The sequence below is a fragment of the Callithrix jacchus genome, chromosome 1, assembly GCF_049354715.1.
Source record: "Callithrix jacchus isolate 240 chromosome 1, calJac240_pri, whole genome shotgun sequence".
Taxonomy (NCBI): Eukaryota; Metazoa; Chordata; class Mammalia; order Primates; family Cebidae; genus Callithrix; species Callithrix jacchus.
The window spans coordinates 75,695,528-75,720,315 of record NC_133502.1 but is presented as its reverse complement, the minus strand read 5'-3'; the positions used below and the strand labels follow the sequence as shown (position 1 = coordinate 75,720,315).

General features: G+C 45.0%; 1 protein-coding gene and 1 long non-coding RNA gene across 2 annotated transcripts; one reads left to right on the top strand and one right to left on the bottom strand.

Moving 5' to 3' along the window:
* Positions 1 to 600: 600 nt before the first annotated feature.
* Positions 601 to 17,832, top strand: LOC144581476 (uncharacterized). Its single transcript, XR_013532345.1, has 3 exons — positions 601 to 1,077; positions 1,239 to 1,379; positions 16,562 to 17,832. It is a non-coding gene; the product is annotated as an uncharacterized LOC144581476 (long non-coding RNA).
* LOC100390313 (nuclear pore-associated protein 1-like) lies at positions 4,020 to 15,467 on the bottom strand. Its single transcript, XM_078365619.1, has 3 exons — positions 14,943 to 15,467; positions 8,685 to 8,835; positions 4,020 to 5,553 (listed from the first exon to the last, which is right to left on the bottom strand). Exons 1-3 carry the CDS (start codon positions 15,378 to 15,380, stop codon positions 5,468 to 5,470), a joined length of 675 nt encoding a protein of 224 aa, XP_078221745.1. The 5' UTR covers positions 15,381 to 15,467; the 3' UTR covers positions 4,020 to 5,467.
* Positions 17,833 to 24,788: the final 6,956 nt, after the last annotated feature.

The window sequence follows — 24,788 nt, the reverse complement described above, 5'->3', positions numbered from 1 at the left end:
TCAAAAAAAAAAAAAAAAAAAATGGAATAGTATAATTTAGTATAACTCTAAAATTAATCAAGTGTAGGATTCTTATGCTGAAAACCACTACAGGTATGCATATATATATTTATGTGTGCGTGTAAACTTACATACATATGAATCTGTGTGTGTGTATGTGTTAATTGAATGTAACAAACATGGCCCAGATTGTGTTATGAATAAGACGGAGTGGGTATCTCCCTCAGGTTGCTTACAGTATAGCTGGGAAGTCAGACACTAAACCCATGAATGAAAATGTGTTGGGGACTTCAAAGAAGCCACTGAGCGCTCATTGCATCAAGCACCTGGAAGACCAAACGATGAGGTCAGAGCATGGAGGGTGAGACCATTCGGGTTTACAAGGCTTCTAACTCTACATCACCAGAATGTCCTCTAATTCTACATTTCTGGAGGAGAGAGGCTGATTGGGTTACTCTGGGTCAGGACTCTATCTCCTATGCCATCAAGAGTGTGTGTGTGTGTGTGTGTGTGTGTGTGTGGTGGGTGGTGGCATGAATCAATATAAACATAGCAGCCAAGAGTCCTAATTTTGAAGAAGGAGGCGAGGAAGAACCATTTGCACTGGCTGGATGCACCAAGGGCTACAGTAAAAACTAGGAAGAACACCAAGATTTAAAGAGCCGGAGGAAGAGGAGCTGTGGGGAAGAGAAGCAAATGAGGAGCATCCACAAAGTCAGAGAGAAAGCCAGAGTCAGGGCTTCCGGCTGCTGAGTGAGTTGTGCAGCTGCTCCAGCTGCAGTAGATTGCTAATTTCAGGTTGTTTTGTTCTCAGAGTTCTCCCTCTGAGCCACGGAGGTGACAGTCCTACATACTTCCGAGGATGTTGAGTGTGCAGAATAAGACGCTGCACCCTCAGCTCAGTGATACGTGAGGTGTGACTATACTGACTCAGGAGTGCGGCTTATGACGAAGAAGGGCTGTGATTTTAGCATCTGGGAGTCCTTTTCTTGGCAGGCTGCAGACACATGCGTTTGGAAAATACGAAGGAAGAAGTCCCAAAATGGCCTTTGCCATGGCGCTCAGCTAGAATTGTCGGTAACATAGCAACTCATTTCCTCTGGATAGATTTGTGGCAGCTTAAAATTCTAAGAACTGCACTTCCTTCAGTGGTTCAAGGATATCTGAATCCCAGGCCTCTGACAAAGAATTCTCTCCTAAGAAAATAACATACGATATTTCTCTCCTCTTTTCCACAGACCTCAGAGGATAAGCCTTCTGAAAGGGACACCCTGCAGCCTGGCCACAACAATGTGGCCACAGATTATGCCCTAGAGGGTGGCACAACCCTGGTGGCGCTCTCCACAGGGCAAGGTGTGGACCTCTTCATGCTTGACCCGGTATGTACAGAATATGACAGCATCTGGGCTTGGGGACCTGATGGGCCTCTGTGCTTCAGTGCGAGTCCCCTGGGGTGATTTCCTGGTCATTCCTAATACTTGTTTTGGGGGTCAGAGAGCCTGGAAGCCTGGTTTTGGGAGCTAGCACCATCATCAGAAGCCATGAAGGGCCTCTTTTCTAGTGAGGGCACCGGGGGTAGGAGTGTCCTGCAGAGCCGGTTGCATCAACTCAGGCCCTGTCCTCGAGTTCATTTTTCAAAAATGCAGTCAATCTCTTTGGCTTATGAGAACTTCATGATTTAAGAATCGCCACACTGCGAGTTCCCAGACAGAAGCATGAATTCTTTAGAGCAGCCCCATCCAGTAGAATGCTCTGTGAATTTTGCTTTTAAAGTGGATGCTTTGTCTATCACTTGTGAAATGCTTTGCCAAGTATATTGAGGTCTTGTGAAAACTCAGATAATGTTGACCAATGACCACTTCAAAACCTCTTGTGTTCACTTAGATGAAAGGTCAGTATTTAAATTTAATTTAGATGTACAGATGTTACTGGGCAGGTGCTGTGTCCCAAAGCACCATTTCAGGCAGTGGAGATACAGCGTTGACACATGGCAGCCTTTGTGGAGTTCACATGTCAGTTTATATATGTGGAGAGAGGGGGGTTGCAAATTTCAAAACGGAACAGTTAACTAACAAAACAGCGTTTACAGTATGGAAATCTAGAAACTTTTCAAATAGAATCTTTTCACCTATAAACCCATTAGACCAAGGCCCATTGCTGTGCCAATTTCCCAATGCCACAGTTTCCCTTTATTTCCAAAGAAGCCAGAAAACCCTGAGAAATCTATGGCTTACACATATTACTCTCGGGCAATTATAGAATAACAGCTAACACATAATTCTTAATGAGTTGTAGGAATGTAGGTACCTGTCCTAGGGAATTTACATCTATTAATGCATTTAAACATGACAGCAGCCCTGTGAGGTAGGTCCTACCATTATTTATATTTTCAGATGGGGAAAGGGAGGCACAGAGAGGGTGAGTTGCCTAAGGTCAAGCTAGTGACCGGTGGTGTCAGGTGTCACACTCTGGCACTCTGTGCTTTAACTACTATACCAGACCCAATTTCAAAAACAAATGCTCTTGAGTACAAGTAAAATATTTCCAAGAACATTCTGAGCAGTTCTAAAGGCAATGGGAGGTGCTTTGACTCTGGGAACTAACTCGAGGATTCCCAGGCACAGACAGAGCCTGCTTTCTACCCTGAAACATGACAGCAGGGCCCAGTCCAGACATAGGTGGGCACCAGAGCTTGTCACCATGACAAAAGGAAGAAGTGAACCATAGCATAATCTTTCCTGATCTCCGTGTATTATCCTGAAATCCCTTTGGATCAAGTCACCCAAGTATAAAGAACATTTGAGCAAAGGAACATTTGAGCAAAGACTCTGCACAAAGCTTAGTGTCTGTTTGGGATGTTGACGTCCAGTGGACGTAGCTGGTGGCAGTTGTCACAGATAGAAATGCCATGGAGGGCAGCCAGCAGTGATGGAGGCAGCATTCTTTAGTGGCTCAAACCCAGCCTGTGAGATCTGTGGGTTTGCAGAGCTGGTGATTTGATTTTGTCAGAACACTCATATTGTTCTGCACAGAGTAACCACCTCCTGTTAACCAACTCCCCCTTGTGGGATAAAGCTCAATGTCAAGGCATTCGTTGACAAACAGGAGCCCTTGTTTCTCAGTGACAAGGAGTTGGTGCCTGATCATCAGGGACCCTCTTATCCGAGTGCATGAGAGCCCATATTAAAAATCAGCGGTTGCTGGTGACCACACAATCAGAATAAAAGGACGTATTTTCCAGGTTAATAAAATGATGGAAATAACATTCCAGGGGCCTGAGAGTCCCTGCCCCAGCCCCGGGAGTGGATCAATCCAAGGCATTTTCACCCACCCTGATGCAGAATGAGCTCCTCCGTTCAGGTGGAGAGTGAGTACCACTGTTCGGATGACAGCTGTGCATCTGCACGCTTTCTGCTGAAAAGCAAGAACAAAATCGAACCTGGCTCAATTAAGTGAAAGGAGTTACTGCATTGATGGCGATACGAGAAGAGGGGCAGGGAAATGCTGGGAGGGTCTCTGGTGAGGGCTCCACCCCTGGGCCTATGCCCACGGAACTAGGTGAGGACAGGTATTTCTGTTTCAGTGCCCAAATGTTGTATTTCCCAAGACCACCCTGACCTGCCACACCCCCATCCTGTGCCTATAAAATCCCTGAGACCCCGGTAGGCACACACACAAGCAGCTGGATGTCAAGAGGAACATATTGATGGAAGAACACACCAGCATTGAACAGCGGATGGTGGAAGATAAGGCAGGGGCTCTAATGCAGGCTGCCTGTGGACCCACGGATAAAGTGGAAGAGCACACTGTAACATCCACCCACTGGGGCTTCAGCTGTAAACATTCACAGCTAGATGCTGCCATGGGGTGGGAGCCCCACAGACTGCCTGACTGCATGCCTCCCCCTAGAGGTTTGAGCCACAGTGCAGGGACACAGCAAGTCATACCCCATCACATGCCCTGCGACGAGGATAAGGGAACTTCTCCCGTTTCAGTGAGACAGCTGGGGGCCTTGGCTAGGACTGGGCAGGGTTAGAGGACCAGGAAGCAGGAAGCACGTCACTGGTGTTGCAACACTGCCAGTCTGTCCTGGACACCAAACCCGGTGCTGTGCCTCTCACTCAGGTTTCAAATCCCGGGGAGCGTGTCTTGATTTTTAAGCTGAGGCACATGCCTGACCTTGGACTAGAAGAGGCCCAGATACGAATCTTTCTGCACTGGCATCCAACTCTTTAAAAGATGTCAAGGCATTTTTCAGAAGTGGAACTCAATGCTGGGCTGCTCCAAAGCAACACATGCCCACAGCGAGTTAAAGCTCATGAGACAAAGACAATCACATGCACATCTGTAAGAAAAAGAAGTTCAATTTATTGGGCAGGGGAATTGCACTGCAAAGGAACCATGGAATTGTCCTTGGCCATTCTAAAGAGGGTTTGAGGAAGAGAGGACTGGTCTGGATTGGATATTGCCTGGAAGTGGGTGCAACTAATGATTGGTTATCTTAATAATTTTTATTTAGGAGCCAGGGAGATTAAAATGAAGTCGTTGGTAAAGAAGCAGTTGTCATTTTTGTTAGGAGAAGAGAGGAATGTATAGCTATTGAGTCTCCTAGCCACTGTCTTATTTCAGAGATGGACAGCATGACCTTTCCTCTCTGTATTGTGGGAATATCTCTGATGTTCCTTGGGAACCTCTGGGCTAGCTGCCAGCTGTGAGCTGTCATTCTTGAGTTTCTCACTTTCTCAAAATATTTGATGTCCACTAAAGTGAATCTGGTTTCCAGGCCCCGATTTCCCCCTAGTGACTTAGAGGGACATCAGCATTTAAGGTGGTATCCACTGCGAGCTGATCACATTTTGTCACCAGAACTAGATAAAGGGGCCTCTGAGGGATGCCCTGCAGCTATGGACCATGGTGGGCATAAGGGGACTGGAGAGAGGGACTGAGCACAATTTTATCAATAAGTCCCAGGATTCCTTTAGATTTTACCAACTTTTTCCTTATGCCAGGTGAACACAATTTCCAATTGAAAGAACTTCCTCTTTTCCCCAGGTAAGAGTAGTTGGGATACCAGAAACTTGTAATGGTTTCTGAGACTGAATCATTAACATAAACAAAATACTGGACCGCAAATTAATGGCCAAAATGCATCCCTCACACATTAGTACAACTTCTCCTCTAACTGTTGATGGCCAAAGTCTTTCTGAAAACTTTAATCTGGGGGTGAGAACTTGGGAGATAAACACAGTCATGTTCCTTATAAATAAGGGGCTTCCCTGACAGTAGCAGTTACAATGAGAAAGAAGACCATGGGCCTCTTCCCTTTGAATTGTCCTCCCTCTTGCTATGTTACTGCTTGAGCTTCTTGTGTGGGCTTCATATTATCGCTGTCTTTCCACCACTCGGGAAGGGCAGGCTCCAGAGTGACCACGGCCAAGCCCCAGCTCTGCCAGCAGGCCCCATCTTCTCATGATTGTGTGGGCTTCTGTTTCCTGGCGTTTCTCTTCTTCCTGGTATCTTTCTTCATCTCGCTAGACTCTTGGTGAATTTTTACTGGTGGAAAAAGATGTGAAGATTAATAAGAAAGGAAAGATTTACAGCCTGAATGAGGGCTATGCTAAGTATTTTGACAGGGCCACCACTGTGTATGTGCAGACAAAGAAATTCCCCGAGGTGAGTGAAGAAAGCCCAGCTGGGTAGCAGGAAGAATGCTGTCTCCATGAGGTCCTGTTTGGTGGTGGCTTCAGGGGGCCTTGCTGAACGAGGTTGGAGCCACCGTCCATAGCTCTAGCCAGTATGAGAACAGTAGACTCTGCCTTTTTTCATAAGTAATCAGTATCTTTTATCACTACAATGCACCTTCTAAAGGTAATATTTACCTTTACATTTAAGTTGTTCCAGGAGAAATTGTTTATAAAAAAAAAAGTTAGGAATTGGCCAGGCGTGGTGGCTCATGCCTGTAATCCCAGCACTTTGGGAGGCCGAGGCGGGTGGATCACGAGGTCAAGAGATCGAGACTATCCTGGTCAACATGGTGAAACCCCGTCTCTACTAAAAGTACAAAAAAATTAGCTGGGCATGGTGGCGCGTGCCTGTGATCCCAGCTACTCAGGAGGCTGAGGCAGGAGAATTGCCTGAACTCAGGAGGCGGAGGTTGTGGTGAGCCAAGATCGCGCCATTGCACTCCTGCCTGGGTAACAAGAGTGAAACTCCATCTCAAAAAAAAAAAAAAAAAAAAAAAAAGGAATCATACTTGCAAAATTCAGAGCTTAGGCCAGAACCTCTGTGAAGTCACTTGTTTAAGCCCCAACCTCTAGATTCACTCACTCAGTTGCATTTGTTTTTCAAAGGAATAATTATACAAGAGGACTTCAAAGAGTGCATGGAACAAATAAAATTAAAAGATAAAAATATAAAATACAATTTTTTTTTTCTCAATATACCAGTCATTTAGTCCAACTCTAAAGGTCCTGGGAATTTAACCTGCAAAGGCAGTCTTTTTAATGTTATTTGCTCAAGAAAAATGGGTGCCCTTTAAAAGTTTCTTTTTAATATTAGGAAACAATAAGAATTCAGAAGGAGGCAAATCAGGGCTGTAGTTATTTTCCATTAAAACCTTTGCAAAATTCCCTTGTTTATTGAATTAAGGAGAGGAATTAACAGAGCACTGCTGTGCTGGAGAACTCTCTGGTGAAGCTTTCCCGGGCTTTGTCTGCTAAAACTGTAGCTAAATTTCTTAGAATACTCTCTTAATAAGCTTATGTGGGCTAAGGAGCAACCATATTCCCAAGGTTGTGAAAATGAATGGCTGTGATTAGTTAAGGCCAAATTGTATCCTGTACCTTCAGAGGCCCTCGCTCTCCTCCCCCAACTTATGCCCATCTATAGTTATCCATCCACCAATCCATCCATCCATCCACCCATCCATCCATCTATCCACCCACTTATTCTTATATCCCTTCGTCCTATCTATCTATCTATCTATCTATCTATCTATCTATCTATCTATACTTAACTGAGAGATTTCTCACATCTTTTCTTTCCAAAGCAAAGGTAAGTTGAAGAGTAGCAACACCTCTCTCTGTTATGTGGAGTTATTTTGGGCTAAAAATCTAGGAGTTTAGGAATGTGAGTTCTATCTTTAGTTCCTGGTAATTCACTGTGTGTCTTCTGAAAGATTCTGTATTTCAATATTTTGGTTTCCTGACTTAATGTTTTCTCTTAATATAAAATTGTGTGCATTCATGTGTAACATGTGGAAGGCACCAAAAGAAGAAAAAAAGAAAGAAAATGTAAACAAAACCATGTGTAAGTTTCTTCACTCTCAGTAACCCCACTGTGAACATCAGGATGTGAGGCCAAAGGGGGAGGAAAGTTGAAAGCATCCTGCCTGGACTATGATTGGAGGAACCGACAGTTTAAAGTCCAGCAATCCACCAGGAGATGAATGTATTCTTATTGGCCACTGGTCCAAAAAGTGTGAAACATATGTGAAGTCAACTTGAATCCAACCTGCAATCTGGAGCAGTCACCCAGGATTGCAACAATGTTAGTACCATCAGCCCCTAAAGTAGATGAACATTGACTGTGAGCAAGGAAGAATAGTGAAACTCCGGGAAGAGTGTGGCTGGGACATTCTTCAATGAGACGGGAAGCCAGAAAAATCTGAAAAGAGCAAGAGCCATCAAACTGGAAGATCGAGGGAGTCAAGCAGAACATTTCCGAGCAGCCATGCCTGCTTGTCAAAAAGATGACAAACTAGATACACCCTTTCCTTCTGCAGCACCAACTGATCCTAACAAGACAGCCCAAACCCACTGGCTTATCAGTACTGATGACGGCGTTTGGGTGAGAATGGGATCCAACTCTCTTCATCTCCCAAGACCAGATATTGATTTACATTTCTGACAGGAATAAATAGAATTTTTTTTTTCTCAATGATTAAAAAAAAAAAAAGAGGCCGGTCGCAGTGGCTCAAGCCTGTAATCCCAGCTCTTTGGTAGGCCGAGGCGGGTGGACCACGACGTCAAGAGATCGAGACCATCCTGGTCAACATGGTGAAATCCCGTCTCTACTAAAAATACAAAAAATTAGCTGGGCATGGTGGCACATGCCTGTAATCCCAGCTACTCAGGAGGCTGAGGCAGGAGAATTGCTTGAACCCAGGAGGCGGAGGTTGCGGTGAGCTGAGATTGCGCCATTACACTCCAGCCTGGGTAACAAGAGTGAAAAACTTTGTCTCAAAAAAAAAAAAGAAAGAAAGAAATCACCAGAAGACTTGGTAATTTCTTGCCTGCAATGTAGTTTCAAGGGGTGCAATAGAGGACAGTATAATATAATGATGTTCATTATAATTCTGAGTTGGAGCTGTTTCAAGATGATGATAATAATAGCTAACATTTACTGGGTGATTAATATGTAGTAAGCCCTGTTTTAAGTGTTTTACATGCATTAATTCCTTTATTCTCATAACAACTCTTGGAGGCAGGTACAGAGGGGGAAGATGAGGCACAGAGGGGTTCAATTACTTATCCAAGCTAAGTGCCTGAGCCAGGATTCAAACCCAAACATTCTCGCTGCCAACCCATACCCTTAACCACAACATGACCCTGCTTGGAAACACACAAGTGGGGAAGAACCTTCATCTCCCAAATACTGGGGTGCATGGCTTAGGGCTGCCTAACCTGCTGGGAGACAGTGCCTCTTCTTTGCTGGCTGCGGAGGTTCTGCCTCCTTCGCCTTGGTTGCCTTGGTTCCTTTTCCCACTTTTTGAGCCGTGCGCCTGCTGGGTGTGGGCAGGGCAAAAGCCCAGGCGAAGAACACCCAATTCTGCATCTGGAAGGGAAGAGGAATATGTATCAGGCTGTTCTCAGCAATCTCGTGGCAGAGGGGATGGAGGGAGGAAATGAATAAGAAAACACTGCTATGGGGGTTTAGCATTTTGTTTTTTCATTTGTTTTTGACAATTGTTAGAGTATCGGGCTTGCCTAATTAGCAGTAATATTTCCTCACATTTTTCACAAATTCCACCTGGTGCAATGCCAGATGTGATCTATAAAATCAGAATTCCTAGAGATGACGGGTCTGGTGGTGATGAATTCCCTCTGTATTAGCTTTTCTGCAAAGGATCTTATTCTCCTTTACCAGTGTAGCTTAGTTTGGCTAGATATGAAAGTCTTGGTTGGAGTTTCTTTTCTTTAAGAATGTTAATCATACCCTATGACTCATGGGGGGAAAAAGCATGTTGAGCATAAGCCCCCAATCTCTTCTGGCTTGTAGGGTTTCTGCTGAGAGGTCCACTGTTAGTTTGATAGGCTTCCCTTTGTAGGTGACCTGACCCTTCTCTCTAGCTGGTTTTAACATTTTTTTCTTTCATTTCAAGCTTGGAGAACCTGATGATTATGTGTCTTGGGGATGATCTTCCTGTGAAGTATCTTACTAGGGTTCTCTGCATTTCCTGAATTTTCTGTTGGCTTCTCTAGCTAGGCTGGGGACATTCTCACGGGTGATATCCTGAAATATGTTTTCCAGATCGTTTCCATTCTCTCCATCTCTTTCAGGGACACCAGTGAGTCATAGATTTGGTCTTTTTACATAATCCCATATTTCTCGGAGTTTTTTGATTCCTTTTTATTCTTTATTCTTATTCTTATCTGTCTTATTTCAGAAAGCCAGTCTTCAAGCTCTGAGATTCTTTCCTCGGCTTCATCTATTGTGCTGTTAATACTTGTGATTGCATTATGAAATTCCTGTGGTGTATTTCTCAGCTCTATCAGGTTGAATACATTCTTTCTCATACTGGCTATTTTGTCTATTTTGTCCGTCAGCTCCTGTATTGTTTCATTGTGATTCTTAGGAACCTTGGATTGGGTTTCAACATTTTCCTTAATCTCGATGATCTTCATTCCTATTCATATTCTGAATTCTGCATCTGTCATTTCAGTCATCTCAGCCCATTTCAGAGCCCTTGCTGGAGAGGTGACGCAGTCATCTGGCGAAAAGAAGGCACCCGGCCTTTCTGAGTTGTCAGGGTTGCACTCATTCTTTCTCATCTGTGTGGGCCGACGTTCCTTCAGTCTTTGAAGTTCTGTCCTTTGGGTGATTTTTTTCTTTTATCCTGTTTGAAGACCTGGGGGTTTGATTATGGTACAAGGTGGGTTCAGTGGACTGGCTTTGTTTCTGGAAGATTTTAGGGGGTCAAAGCTCAGCTCCCAACTTCCGGACTGCATGCTCTAATTCTCGACTTTTACTGGGCCGACTTTGTTCCCTGCCTCCTTGAGGTTAGGAATCCACTGTGTTGGGGATGTGGAGGTGCTCCCAGATAGCTGGTCACAATACTTGGATGGGTGATGCCAGCCAAAGCACTTCACAAGGTGGTGGCAATGGAATCTGTCCTCATTTGTGTATGCCAACAGCAGTGGCAGTGGCAGTGTGGTGGGGTGCATGCTTGTCCACTGTGGTGGGGCGCTAGTGTGTGCTGGGTTGCTAGTCTCTGTGCAGATGTTCATTCACAGTAGTGGTAGAGGCAGCATGGTGTCAGGAGGAAGATGCCCTAGCTGGTGTCTTACATGTGTTAGCACTGGTGATGGTGTTAGCCCGTGGGTGGGGTGTTGATGGATGCAGGAGTGTGTGTGTCCTCTGTGTGTGTTACTGTGGGTGGCAGGGACCACTCAGGGTAGACATGGGTCCATTATTCTCCATGCCTAGTTTCAGGCTGGTGGTAGCTTGGCACAGGGGTGGGGCATTAGTGGGGGGAAAGTCTAGCCATACACAGATGCTCTGGCAAAGCCATATGAGGGGTGGCTGTGGTGGAGTGTGTGCAGGCAAAGCAGCACAGGGAAGGCTGCAATTCAGGGAGAGCAAATGCAGGCTGTTGTGTGTCTGTGGGGGCTACTCTGCTGGAGCCCTCTGCTGGTCAGGTGTGGCCTGCAAGCACAGGAGCTATGATGTGGGCCACTAGGAGGTACCCTCTGTGGGCACCTGAGGCTGCACTGCAAGCAGGCTTGGCCAGGCCGGTGCCCCAGGAGAGGTCAGGAGACTGAGGGGTGCTCAGGTTAGACTGGCCCCATCTCATGGACCACCATGCAGAGTTCAGGTCCCACAGTTCTCCTAGGGCTTGAGTCTCCTATAGGAGCAAGTTGAGCCTAGGGAGATGGGTGTCCCTGGCCATGATCCAGTAGAGAAGCTCCTGTAACAAACTCTCTGGGCTCCACATTGGCAGTATTTCTGCCCCTGCCCCTTCTCTAAGCAGCTCTCCCTGCCAACTCAAGTGTCCATGGTGGTTGAGGGGTTTCCTCCTGACAGGATTTCAGATGCCTGTGGCAAGAGTGGGATACTCCTTACCTGTTCAACTCACCCAGAAATCAGAAATGATGTTTCAAGAAGGAGCTCATAGTCAACAGTAGATAGTGCTGCTTGGAAGTTACATAGAGTGTCCATAGGCTATGGTGACTCGGGGCATTGGTGCCCTTGGGGGAAGTGTGTTCCACTGGAGTGATGGAATGGAAGTCAAAGAGCAATGGGCAGAAGAATGGGGGACGATGGTGGAGGTGGTGGATGACACACCTCTAGGCCTAAATGAAATGTCGCAGTGGGGGATCCCAGGATGGAACTACGGTCTGATGTGGGGCCTTTGGATGAATTTGTAATCAAATGGGGGATCCCTGAGCCCATGAGCTGAGGCTAAAAGAGAAGCTGAATATGTGAAAAGAAGAGATGGAGGATGATGGATGTCACTGAGTCTGTGAGAGGCAGGAGGGGGAGGAATCCAAAGACAAGAAGAGGACGGTCTTCAGGTGGGAGGAGGATACCACTTCTGTGATAATGGGAGGAAAGGCAGGATATTTGTCCAACACTTGTGAGTACATTTACCTGTGAGTAAATTTACTCACAAGTGTTGGACATTTACTCAAACAAGGAACATGGTCCCATCTCCAAGAAGCTACGGTCTGGTTGGAGTGGCAAGACATTGCAACAAAAAAAGAATAACTCAGTGTGGATAAGCCTACAGGAACAAGTGCTATAGTACTGGGTAGACATTTATAAGAAATACTTCAAGTCAGGTTTCACTTATGTCTGCAAATCAAGTAAGGCTGAGGTCCCTTAGGAGGCCTCATTGGCTTTGCTCAGAGATTTCTCAGGCCTGGTTTCCATCTTAACTTACTTTAATGATTCGCTGGCAACTAAATGCATGTGCATGCACACACATGCGTGCACACACACACACACACACACAATTTCTAACCAAAACACCATGAGAGGACATGAGTTCACGTTTGATCTTATTGGCATTTGCTCAGTTCTTGATTCGTTACTCACTCCAGCTCATGTTCAGGTCTTTACACTTGGGCAGGTTATTCTGCCAAAGTACCAGCCTCGACGCTTACTTTGTGTGTCATTACTCATGACTGATACCATGCTGGGTTAACCCCACACTTTTTTGGAACACAAAGCACTTGATGCCTGCCCTAAGAAATTTGCTGTCTTCCTGTGCACTGTCAGAGAATTATTAGAGAAAGAAATCATAGACTGATCACTGAATGGGGAGAAACAAACCTGCCTCAGGGAGCAATGTCACCATATTGTCATGCCTTTCCTCTTATGCCTACTCTAAAGAACATCATGACTTTGACGTGTTTCTCTCTCATCAGACATCCTCTTTGTTACATGTATGGGTAGTGAAATCGAGGTTAACAAATCAGTTGTTTTCTTTCTTTAGATGATTGCTAACGGTGTTTAAGATTTTACCATGGATAAACACTGCATGCAGTAAGAGCAGAATGCTTCAAGGAGCTGCCAAACAACTGTTCTTCATGTAGACTTCCCTTCTCTTTCTTTCTTTTCTTTCTTTCTCTTTGTGTGTTTAGCTGCTCTCTTAAGACTGTTACTGGATATCGTTCCTTAGTTTAAGTGGTCCTACATTTAATAAGTCCAATCACATGTTGACATTTGAGGGTCTCATGATAAATGAAATGCACAATTGTATCATCTTTTCAATTCCTACACTAGTGGGTGGATGACAGGGAGTCAGGAATGTAGAGGTCACCCCAACTGGACATGTGACCTCAGAGCATTTACTAGCTAATCCCAAAAGCCACTGGATTTTTGTCTCTTTCTGCCTTCTAGGACAGCAGTGCTCCCTATGGGGTCAGGTATGGTGGCATGTATGCACCACATCTTGGTCTACAGAAATCTTCATGTACCCAGGCAACCAGAAGAGCCCTAAGGTCAAGGGAATTCTCCTGTGTCCACTGACTGTGCATCTGGTCAGGGAGCAGGGGCAGCTTTCTCCCCCCACGCCTGCTGTTTGGCTGCTGCACTGCTCCTTAGCATGTCTGTGTGATGGACAGGGCAAGAGAAACCAGCTCTATATCGCCTGAGTGAGCCTCCAGACTGTGGTAGGTTTGAAGAAGAAGGCTGAAATGTGACCAGTGATTCTCTCTATCCTTCCCCTCCGGCCTCATACCCATCATGCACCATGAACCAGCTGTGTGTCTTATTTGCCACAGGCTGCATCTGATTTTTAGCTTCGGCACCAACTGATTTGGGATCATAGGCCCCATAAGGAACCTAATGAAATTTATCAACACACATCCCAGAAAAATGCATATAAAATACACATTGCATGCACCTTACAGATTTAGAGAGTTCACAGATACCCTGAAGTCCACCCAAGAATCCCCTAGAAAACCCCAAGCCCCAGAATAAGAACTTCTGCTCAGAACTCATTAAATATGATGGGAAATGTTGTTCTTGGAAGGTCTAACTGCAACTCAGCTCTATCCCATATCAGCTCATTTCAGGAGAAAGGCCAGCAGCAAAAGTTGTAACTGACAATTTTCTTTTGTGGAACCTGTGGTTGGCAGCTCTGGGTGGAGAACAGCCCTTGATGCAAGAACTGAAGGTCCTTCCCCAATATCAGCAAGCCTGGGGAGCTGAGCAGGTGGTCTGTATCCTGCACTTCCTGGGCCACCTTCTCCGGCAGCAGGGAGCAGCCCCGGGCGGGATCAGGGAGCACAGGGAGATGGGTCAGGCTTCTTCTTCTTTTTTTTTTTTTGAGACAGAGTTTCATTCTTGTTACCCAGGCTGGAGTGCAAATGGCGCGATCTCGGCTCACTGCAACCTCCGCCTCCTGGGTTCAGGCAATTCTCCTGCCTCAGCCTCCTGAGTAGCTGGGATTACAGGCACGCACCACCATGCCCAGCTAATTTTTTGTATTTTTAGTAGAGACGGGATTTCACCATGTGGACCAGGATAATCTCCATCTCTTGACCTCGTGATCCACCCGCCTCGACCACCGAAAGTGCTGGGATTACAGGCGTGGGCCACCGCGCCCGACCTCTATTTTCTCTTTTTCTTAGGTAGTCCAGTTAAGGGTTTGTAATTTTGTTGATCTTTTAAAAAATGTCATTCTTGGGCCGGGCGCGGTGGCTCATGCCTGTAATCCCAGCACTTTGGGAAGCCGAGGCAGGTGGATCACGAGGTCAGGAAATCGAGACTATCCTGGTCAACATGGTGAAACCCCGTCTTTACTAAAAACACAAAAAATTAGCTCTCTTGAGCTCGTGATCCACCCGCCTCGGCCTCCCAAGGTGCTGGGATTACAGGCGTGAGCCACCGCGCCTGGCCCTGGGTCAGGCTTCTTAAGGGGAAGGACCTCTCCAGCAGGGCTGAGCTGGGGACAACATGGCCCTTCCAGCAGGAGCTCACTGGAGACACCTGGGCCTTGTCAGTCAAGTTATTTTCTCACAGGCTATTGGGGTAAACATTTCCCTCTAGGGGCCCAGGACTGTCCCTGACGGAACTAAGGTCTCCCCGGACCTCCAGGGCCCTGGATGTGGGTATCCTGCGGAGAGGAGGGGGCTTTTCTTGTCCTCCTGCCCCTGGGTCACTACCTGCTCCTCCTCCTCTATCGCTCCTCTGGGCTTTCCTTGGGTCCTCACCTTGGTCTGATTCGGGAGCCTGGCTGGGATCGGGATCGGCTTCCTAGCCCCGACCGCCTCCTCCTGTGGTCTGAGGGTGAACGTGCTGCTGGGAGGAGGGATCCTCACAGAGCTGGGGTGTCTCAACACCAAGGAGTTGCGAGCCGACAACACGGTTCTCCTCCTTAAGAGGAGCCTGCAGTCCACAGCAGGCGGGACCGCCACGGGGGCGCCCGTGTCTGGCGGTCTCCTGGGGGCGCCGAAGAAGCTGCCTGGAGAAGGCTTCCGACTCTGCTGACCGTTGAAGAGAAATCGGTAAGGGCCGGGGGTAAGCGTGGGCGCCACAGGGGGAGCCGGGCCAGGCTGGGACGCCTCCCGGGCTATGGGAGCGCGTGGGACACGGCCAGGCAGGGGCCTGCGGCGGGACCGGGGGCGAAATATACTTAATAAATTGCCCATTGAGTGCAAGGTACAATGGCGAGAAAACGGTCAGTAACGGAGGCGGAGCTCGGTAGTCACCAACTTCTCTACTGCCACGTGCGCACTGGGCAGCTGAGCGCTTGTGACGTCCCAGTGGGGCTGGTGACCGAGCCAGGGCTCGCGAAGCGCGCAGGAGCCCCCCTGCCCAGGTCGCCTAACAGAGGGGTCAAAATGCTACAAAATAAGTAGCTTTTTTTTTTTTTTGAGATGGAGTTTCGCTTTTGTTACCAAGGCTGGAGTGCAATGGCGCGATCTCGGCTCACTGCAACCTCCGCCTCCTGGGTTCAAGCAATTCTCCTGCCTCAGCCTCCTGAGTAGCTGGGATTACAGGCACGCGCCACCATGTCCAGCTAATTTTTTGTATCTTTAGTAGAGACGGGGTTTCACCATGTTGACCAGGATGGTCTCGATTTCTCGACCTCGTCATCCACCCGCCTCGGCCTCCCAAAGTGCGGGGATTACAGGCTTGGGCCACCGCGCCCAGCCGTACAAAATAAGTAGCATTTTTATACGACAGTAACATCAAGGTGAAAACCCAATAAAGCATTCAATCCCATTTACAATGGTCAAAACAAATATAAATAAATATGTAAGAATACATCTAACTAAGGAGGTGAAGGATCTCCACAAGAACTACAAAACACTGCTGAACAAAATCAGAGATGACACCAACAAATGGAAAAAACATTACATGCTCATTAATTTGAAGAATCAATATTGATAAACTAGCCATACTGCCCAAAGCAACGTGTGGATTCAATACTATTCCTATCAAGCTACCAACATCATTTTCACAGAAATAACCAGGAAAAAGTATTCTACAATTTTGTGTGTGTGTTATAGCCTTAAACTTTATCAAAAGCATGTCAGCAGTTCCAGGATTCTTTTGGTGGAGACTTGGATTTTCTAGGTGTGGAATCATGCGGCTTGACTTCCTCTTTTCTTATTTAGATTCTATTATTCCTTTCTCTTGCTGATTGCTCTGGCTTGGACTTCTCATTATGTCAACTGTATCTGAATATTTAAAACAACGTATTAGAGACAGAAGTAAACATATCTGCAGCATCGGTAATCGTTGCAGACCAGGGGTTAAGAACCTTGAAAATCATCATCTGAATCTTTTTCTTTCTCTTTTTCTTTTTTTGGTGACTCACTGACAGTTTCCTCATCCATGCTCAGGATACTCATTGAAGGCTCTTCATTGAATAGCACTGACCCATGCAGAGCCTGCACTCAAGAATCAAGCTCAGGTTTTTTGCCACTCAACTTCCAAGAAAACCATCCATATGGACTCTCTCAAGTGTGGGCTGCTGAGGAGCTTTCTCAAAAGGTGAGGTCCAGACTCTCCTCTCCCAATGACAGCAGATTTCCACCTTCACCCATGGCTCTAAGCCTGCAGGTGGAGCTTGGACACTGGCTCCTGTCTCTCCAGCATGTGTTGGCTTCTATTCTCTCTCCCATCAAGGTCTAGGAGGCGGAAGGGTTTTGCATCAGTCCTTGACCTATGGCTGACATGGTGGCCTTGGTGGCTTTCAACTGTGGTCTAGGCTGGCTGGTGACCCTGTGTGCATCCCTTGTTTTCCAGCAATGGCAAACTGACCCAGCAAGAGCAAAACAAGGGCTCCACTGAAATCACAGCCACAGACACAATAGTCCATCATCATCAACGTGCCAACTGCAGAATTGCATCATGTTCTACTTAAGGCTCTGCCCTTAAAAAAAAAAAAAAGCTTGGACTCACACACGTCCAAGCATATCACAGATCAAATACTGGCATCAGGAGGAATCCTCAGCTGTTATACTTTCTTCCTGGAATGCTGCAGGGTGTTCTAGAAAAGGAAAATGCAGAGGAAAGGCTGGGAGAGAGAAGGCCAAGGCTGGGAGGTACATGATGCCCTGTACAAGGGGTCCCTTGAGTCCTTTCTGGCCTGCAGCCTCCATGAGCATCAAAAACCTGTACCCAGACTTTGAGAACATAGTGTGAGGAACTGCAGAATCATGTTGGAGTCGGGTTACCCCAAAGCCATGCTGGAGGTGTTTGTGGCCCTGTTCCCCACCTGGAGAGATGGCCTGGGTGTGAGGCCAGCATGCCCTCCTCACCTGGGCACGAAAGTCAGCCAGGTAGCAGCACCTGCCTCCTAAAACAATTCATTCTTTGCCCCAGTCTTCGGTGACAAGCTGAAAAACCCACTCCAAGTTGTCCTGCTGGCTTCCGTGCCAGCTTCATGAATGCTCCTAAACCATCTGGAGGCGACTTTGGAAATGACAGAGATACATCACTGCTGAAAGAGATTGAGTGAGAGTAGGTGAGGGTCAGGTGCTGGGCCTCTAACCTAGGGGCAGGCTCCTATCCCAGGGAACTGAATCAGGGCTGTGGAAGCTGCAACAGGAACCACTTGAACCAGGAAAAGAATTAAAGGCCTTTCTTGCTTAGCTTTTTTGGTTGTACTTTTCATTTTTATCAAATCAATGAATTCACATAACAGCAAATCAAATAAGTGAAGAGCATGTGATGAAAAGTAGCTGTCCTCCCTGTTCTTTCTCACCTCCCAGCACCACTGCCTGGTGGTGACTTCTTTCATTCTCTTACTTTCAGTGCCTTTCATGATTATTGCTCAAAATATAAGTTGCAAACCACTACAGGATCATGAATTTCATTTAGGTGAAGGTCTTTTTAAAATTTTAATTGATGCATAATATTTATAGATATTTATGGGATTCAAAGTGATATTTCAAAACATGTATATGTAGTATGATAATCAGTTCAGGGTAATTAGCAAGCCATCATGTGAAATTTATCATTTCTTTGTAGTGAGAACATGTAAATGGCTCTTCCAGTTATTTTGAAATATGCATTATTGTAAATTACAGTCACTCTGCTGTACAATAGGATGCCAGAAGCTATTCCTGCTGTCTAACTATACTTCTGTACCTGTTAACCACTCCCTCCCTAGTCTCCGGCAACCACTGTTTCATTTTCTACTTCTATGAGATCAACCTTTTAGAGTCCACATACAAGTAAGATCATGTGATATTTGTCTTTCTGTGTCCAGCTTATTTCATTTAACATAATGTCTTCCAGGGTCACCCATGTTGTTGCAAATTAAAGGGTTTCTTTCTTTTTAATGGCTTAATCGGATTTCATTCTGTGTATATACCATATACAAATCCATGAGTGCATTGATAGACACTTAGGTTGATTCCATTTCTTGGCTACTGTGAATAGAGCTACAATAATCATGGGAGTGCAAATATCTCTTCAGCATACTGATTTAATTTTATTTATATGCCCAATAGTGGGATTGCTGGATCTGGTATTTCTCTTTTTAATTTTTGTAAATTTCATTTATATATTTCAGAAAACCTACTTGAATACACTTTGAAACAAGAATACCACAAAATAGAATATACTTCAAATATTGAATACACAAACTATTATAGTTCAAATCTGAACACTGGTAATTTCCCTCATAAAATTCAACTAAAACCCAAAGAAAGAAAGAAGGAAAAGAAACAGAAGGAAAGGAAAGGAGACAAAGACAAGCTCTGGGTATTAGAGCTGCCTGACAAAAGTTCAGGCTCAGCCTGACTGTAGCCCTGAGGCTGGCGTGTCTGCACAAACGCCAGGGCTAAGCAAGTGACACAGGCACGCTACGGCAGAAGGCCAGGGCCAACTGTTAATTTGTCCACAGTTAAGAAACTGACGGACTTAAACTACCATATAAAATGTTACATGTAAATTCTATAACAATACTGTGCTAGGTACAAGAATTAAAATTTTTTTCTTTTAATAAAAAAGCTTCACACAAAAAAAGCCATTAGCTTATTTTAAGAAAGAAAAACAATTAGTCTAAGGGCTTTGTTTTAAATCAGCCTAAGCTATAAGATAGATAGATAGACAGACAGACAGACAGACAGATAGATAGATAGATAGATAGATAGATGATAGATGATAGATGATAGATGACAGACAGCATACTGGATCTTTTTTTGCTATCCTTTTTTTGAAGTTTTCGAATCCATTCTTCAATTCACCTACATTATCAGGGTCTTCACATACCACCAGTTAAGTGATTATTGCGCAAATACAGTAACATTTGCTGGTATGCATATAAAATGCATCAAAAATTGCTATATATAACAATGAGATCACTCATTCCAACCCCTACCCACTGAAAACTACACAACCTCTTACAGAATGTTAGTGTTCCAAGTCTTAGTGTAACTTGATCTCGTAGTGAGCTGCTTGGTCCCTTTCAATCCTTTTAATCTTAATTTAATTTAATTTAATTTAATTTTTGAGACAGAGTCTTGCCCTGTCACCAAGCTGGACAGCAGTGGCACTATCGGCTTACTGCAATCTCCACCTCCTGGGTTCAAGTGATCCCCCTGCCTCAGCCTCCTGAGCAGCTGGGACTACAGGCACACGCCACCATGCCCAGCTAATTTTTGTGTTTTTAGTAGAGATGGAGTTTCACCATGTTGGCCAGGATGGTCTTGATCTCCTAACCTCGTGATCTGCCCGCTTCATCCTTTGAAAGTGCTGGGATTAGAGGAGTGAGCCACCGCACCCGGCTTCAATCCTTTATATTGATGGGTCCAGTTGTTTCCACAAGAGCAGTTTTCTGTCAACATCTCAATATGTAGTTCATTTCCCACTGAAACATGAGATAGGTAGTTTATTTCCAGTAAGTTTGATCTTTTTTTTCTTTGAGATGGAGTTTTGCTTTTGTTACCCAAGCTGGATTGCAATGATGGGAATCTGACTCACTGCAACCTCTGTTTTCTGTGTTTAAACGATTCTCATGCCTCAGCCTCCCAAGTAGCTGGGATTACAGGCACCCACCACCAAGCCTGGCTAATTTTTGTGTTTTTAGTTGAGATGGGGTTTTACCATGTTGGCCAGGCTGGTCTTGAACTCCTGACCTCAGGTGATCCACCCACCTTGGCCTCTCAAAGTGCTGGGATTGTGAGCTACCACACCCAGCCGATTGATCTCTTATATGCATTAAAAATGTCTTAAAGTCTTCTTTGACTTTTCTTGATGACTTCCCATGCAAATGTCTATGTTACTACTACCACCAAAAGCCTGAAGTCCATGATGGACTTCCTCACATGTCACTAGTCCTTCGTTTTCATAGTTACAGGAAGAGGCAATAGCTGAAGGTGCACGGACTCACTATGTGAGTAACTGTCTTATTTTCATCTGCCGGTTTTTCTTCTTCCGGCTGCATAGTGTTCACATTATGTTCTTACTTTCTTGCCACTGCTTCGGATTAAACCTCTGGCCCCTTTATGACAGCACTGATAACTCAAGGAGGAGTCTGACCAGATGCTGTTGAGTAGATGCTGATAGTCAATACAGGTGTACCATAGGCTATTAAAACGGGGGTAAGGCTGGGCACGGTGGCTCACGCCTATATTCCCAGCACTTTGGGAGGCCAAGGCAGGTGGATCATGAGGTCAAGAGATCGAGACCATCGTGATCAACATGGTGAAACACCGTCTCTACTAAAAATACAAAAATTAGCTGGGCATGGTGGCGCTCGCCTGTAGTCCCAGCTACTCAGGAGGCTGAGGCAGGAGAATGGCTTGAACCCAGGAGGCGGAGGTTGCAGTGAGCCGAGATTGCACCATTGTACTCCAGCCTGGGTAACAAGAGGGAAACTCCATCTCAAGGGGGGGGGAAAAAAAGGGAGTAAGTGCTCTCATAGCCAAGGGAATGGCAACAATGTTAATGCTTCCTGATCCAGTCAAATCTGACTTTGTTTGCAGTTACCACTGTGCAAGCCGTGTAGCTGGGATGGTGATAATTTTGGCAGGCTGTATGGTGATTTTGTTTCAGTTTTCAGTGGAAGCTGGTATCATGGTAAGGCTTATCTCAATGACTGCCTTAGGAGAGGTCACTGTTGTTGGACTAGTGCTGGTTATTAATGGTGCACCTACATTAACTGACTGAACTGCCACAGTTGAAGCCTTCTAACCCAATAATGTCATTTCAACAAGTACCTGCACTGCCACATGAACTGTCCTTGGAGCTGCTGTTGCCGATATAGGCTCAGTGGTAGCTGGAAACCTGGGTGAAGCATCGTGGCCAGGGGAAGTGATATTCACAACTCCAGCTACACCCTTCTCTGCCTGTAGAAGTTTATAGGGGATGAATTTTGCCACCACAAACAGAGGATGCCGCTTTCAGGAGACTTTCTGTAGACAGTGGCACTCATCTAATGATTTTTCATTAGTAGCTCCTGCTAAATCTTCATTACAGGTTTCATTTCTATCATCATCTATGACCACTATGTATTGGGGCATATCCTTGAACTGATATACAAGCCTCTGTCCTTCAGGCTTTGCAAGATTTCCCCTTTGATAATAGTATCTCAGAGCTCATTCCATAGTTTCACAGTTCACGTTTGGTTTGTTCATATGCTTTTCCTAAAGCTTAGAGACAGCCCTTGAATCCACCAGTTTGAATATGCCTTGTTCTCTCTGGATCCATTTAATATACTGGGGACAAGTATGTTTATCTTGAAGTAGATCTAAAAGAAACTCCCACAAATAGACTGTGTTTCCTTTTCCTTCTCTCAGTTTCCTTTTTATGCCTAACTGAGGGGACCCACGGGAAATTGGTGAGTGTTGGATCTTTGCTTCATGGCCAACTTTTTTCTTTTTCATTGGTTCATGGCTATTTGGTGACGTAGGAATAGGAGAGGTATGTATTGGTTCAGACTCCTCAGTTGACGCCTCCTCCGGTTTCTGTAATGACATCTGGCCTCATAGCAGCATGGATAAATTCAGGACTTCTTGAATCCCTCAAATAGGTAGGAGATTCCATAAGAAACAGGGCTTCAGCAGCTTCAGTTGTCTTTTGGAGTCATATTCAAAATAATCTTGCTCAGGCCAATGTCTTAAAGCATTTCTGCAGTTTTCCTCTAGTAATTTCACAATTTGGGGTCTTATATTTATGTCTTTAATCCATTTTGAGTTTATTGTTCTATCTGGTGAAGAACACAAATCCAGTTTCATTCTTCTCTCTGTGCATATCCCATTATCCAAGGACCATTTGTTGAAGAATCTGTCCTGTTTGCAATGTGCGCTCTTGGCACTTTGTCAAAAATCAATTGGCTGTAGATGCATGGAGTTGTTTGTGGGCTTTCTGTTCTGTCCCTTTTGTCTATTTGTCTTTCTTTATGCTAATGCCATCCTGTTTAGGTTATTATAGCTTTGTAGTGCATTGTGTATTTTGAAGTCAGACAGTATGATGCTTGGAGCTTTCTTGTTTTTTCTTCTCCAGAATGCTTCGGCTATTTGGGGTCTTTTGTGGTTCCATATGAGTTTTAGGATTGTTTTTCCTATCTCTGTGAAGAATGTCACTGGTATTTTGTTAAAGATTTCATTGGCTCTATAGATAGCTTTGGGTAGTACTGGTGTCTTTAAAATGTTAGTTTTTCTTTTTTAAAGTTTGGACACTTTTACTTTTTATGGAAAAGACGATTTCCCTGGATGTTTTTCCTGTGAGAATGAGCACTCCAAAGCCCCAGCGACGCCAGGCAAGGTTCGTCGGTTATTTTCGGTGGACAGCGCATCTGCTTCCCGAGGGGAGTTGCGAAACCGTTTTCTAGCGCGCACAGGGCTTTCATCTCTCCCGCGCCTGCGAATGGCTCCCCGAGAGGCCCACTTAATGGACTCGGACACAGTTACCTTTGTTACAAATTAACTTCTGGGACTCAGGCTGCCGCGATTAGGAAAGTCCCGCGATTCGCTGCGGAGGTCGCTGCCCTCACAAGAATGTACTCTGCACATGTTAGTTTTTCTAATGCAAGAACACAGGACCGCTTTCCATTTATTTGCATCCTCTTAATTTCTTTCATCAATGTTTTATACTTTTCAAAGCAGAAGTCTTTCAGCTCCTGGTTAAATTTATTTCCAAGCATCTCATTTTCCTGTGGCTATTTTCTATGGAATCATTTTCTATATTTAGTGTATGTATACAAGTGCTACCAATTTCTGTATTTTATCTTTTTTTTTTTTTTTTGAGACGGAGTTTCGCTCTTGTTACCCAGGCTGGAGTGCAATGGCGTGATCTCGGCTCACCACAACCTTCGCCTCCTGGGTTCAAGCAATTCTCCTGCCTCAGCCTCCTGAGTAGCTGGGATTACAGGCACACCCCACCGTGCCCAGGTAATTTTTTGTATTTTTAGTAGAGACGGGGTTTCACCATGTTGACTAGGATAGTCTCGATCTCTTGACCTCGTGATCCACCCGCCTTGGCCTCCGAAAGTGTTACAGGCTTGAGCCACCGCGCCCGGCCTCTGTATTTTATCTTTGTATCCTGCGACTTTACTGAATTCATTTATCCTAACAGGGTATTTTTGTTTTTGTTTTTTTGTTTTTTTTTGGCAGAGTCTTGGTGGAATTTTCTGTATATACATTTATAAATGTAGAGAAAAGTAAACTCATACACTGTTGGTGGGAATATAAATTAATAAAGCCACTGTGAAGAACAGTTTGGAGGTTCCTCCTAAAACTACAAATAGAGCTACTATACAATTCAGCGAACCCGCTGCTGGATATATACACAAAAGAAAGGAAATCAGTATATTGAAGAGAAATCTGTACTCCCATGTTTGTTGTAGCACTGTTCACAATAGCTAAGATTTGGAAGCAACCTAAGTGTCCATCAGCAGATGAAAGGGTAAAGAAAATGTGGTACACACACGCAATGGAGCACTATTCAACCATAGAAAGGGATGAGATTCTGTCATTTGCAACACTATGGATAGAATTGGAGGTCATCATGTTAAGTGCAACAAGTCAGGCACTGAAAGACAAACATGGCATGTTTTCACTTATTCAAGGGATCTAAAAATAGAAACAGTGGGGCTCATGGACATTGAGAGCAGAAGAATAATTGCCAGAGGCTGGGAAAGGTAGTGGGAGGGGATTGGCAGGGGTGGGTGGGGATAGTTAATGGTTATAAAAAAAATAGTTACAAAAAAAGTAATAAGACCTGCTATTTGATAACACGGTAGAGTGGCTATAGTCAAATATAATTTAATTGTACATTTAAATTAACTTAAGATGTATAATTGGATTATTTGTAACAGAAAGGATAAATGCTTGAGGGGATGGATACCACATTCTCCATGATGTGATTATCATGCATTGCATTCCTGTATCAAAACATCTCATGTATTCCATAAATTATACACCTGTTAGGTATCCACAACCATTTTAAAGCTTAAATTTAAAAATGTAAAAAGAGATGCATCCTTTGGTCCCTGAAGCCCTGAGGTGCTGCTGTGAGATGCAGGGACTCTTGGTGGTATCCACAGCTGGGATGAGGTGGGTGGAGATGCTGGTGATGGAAAGTGGTACTACTCAGGC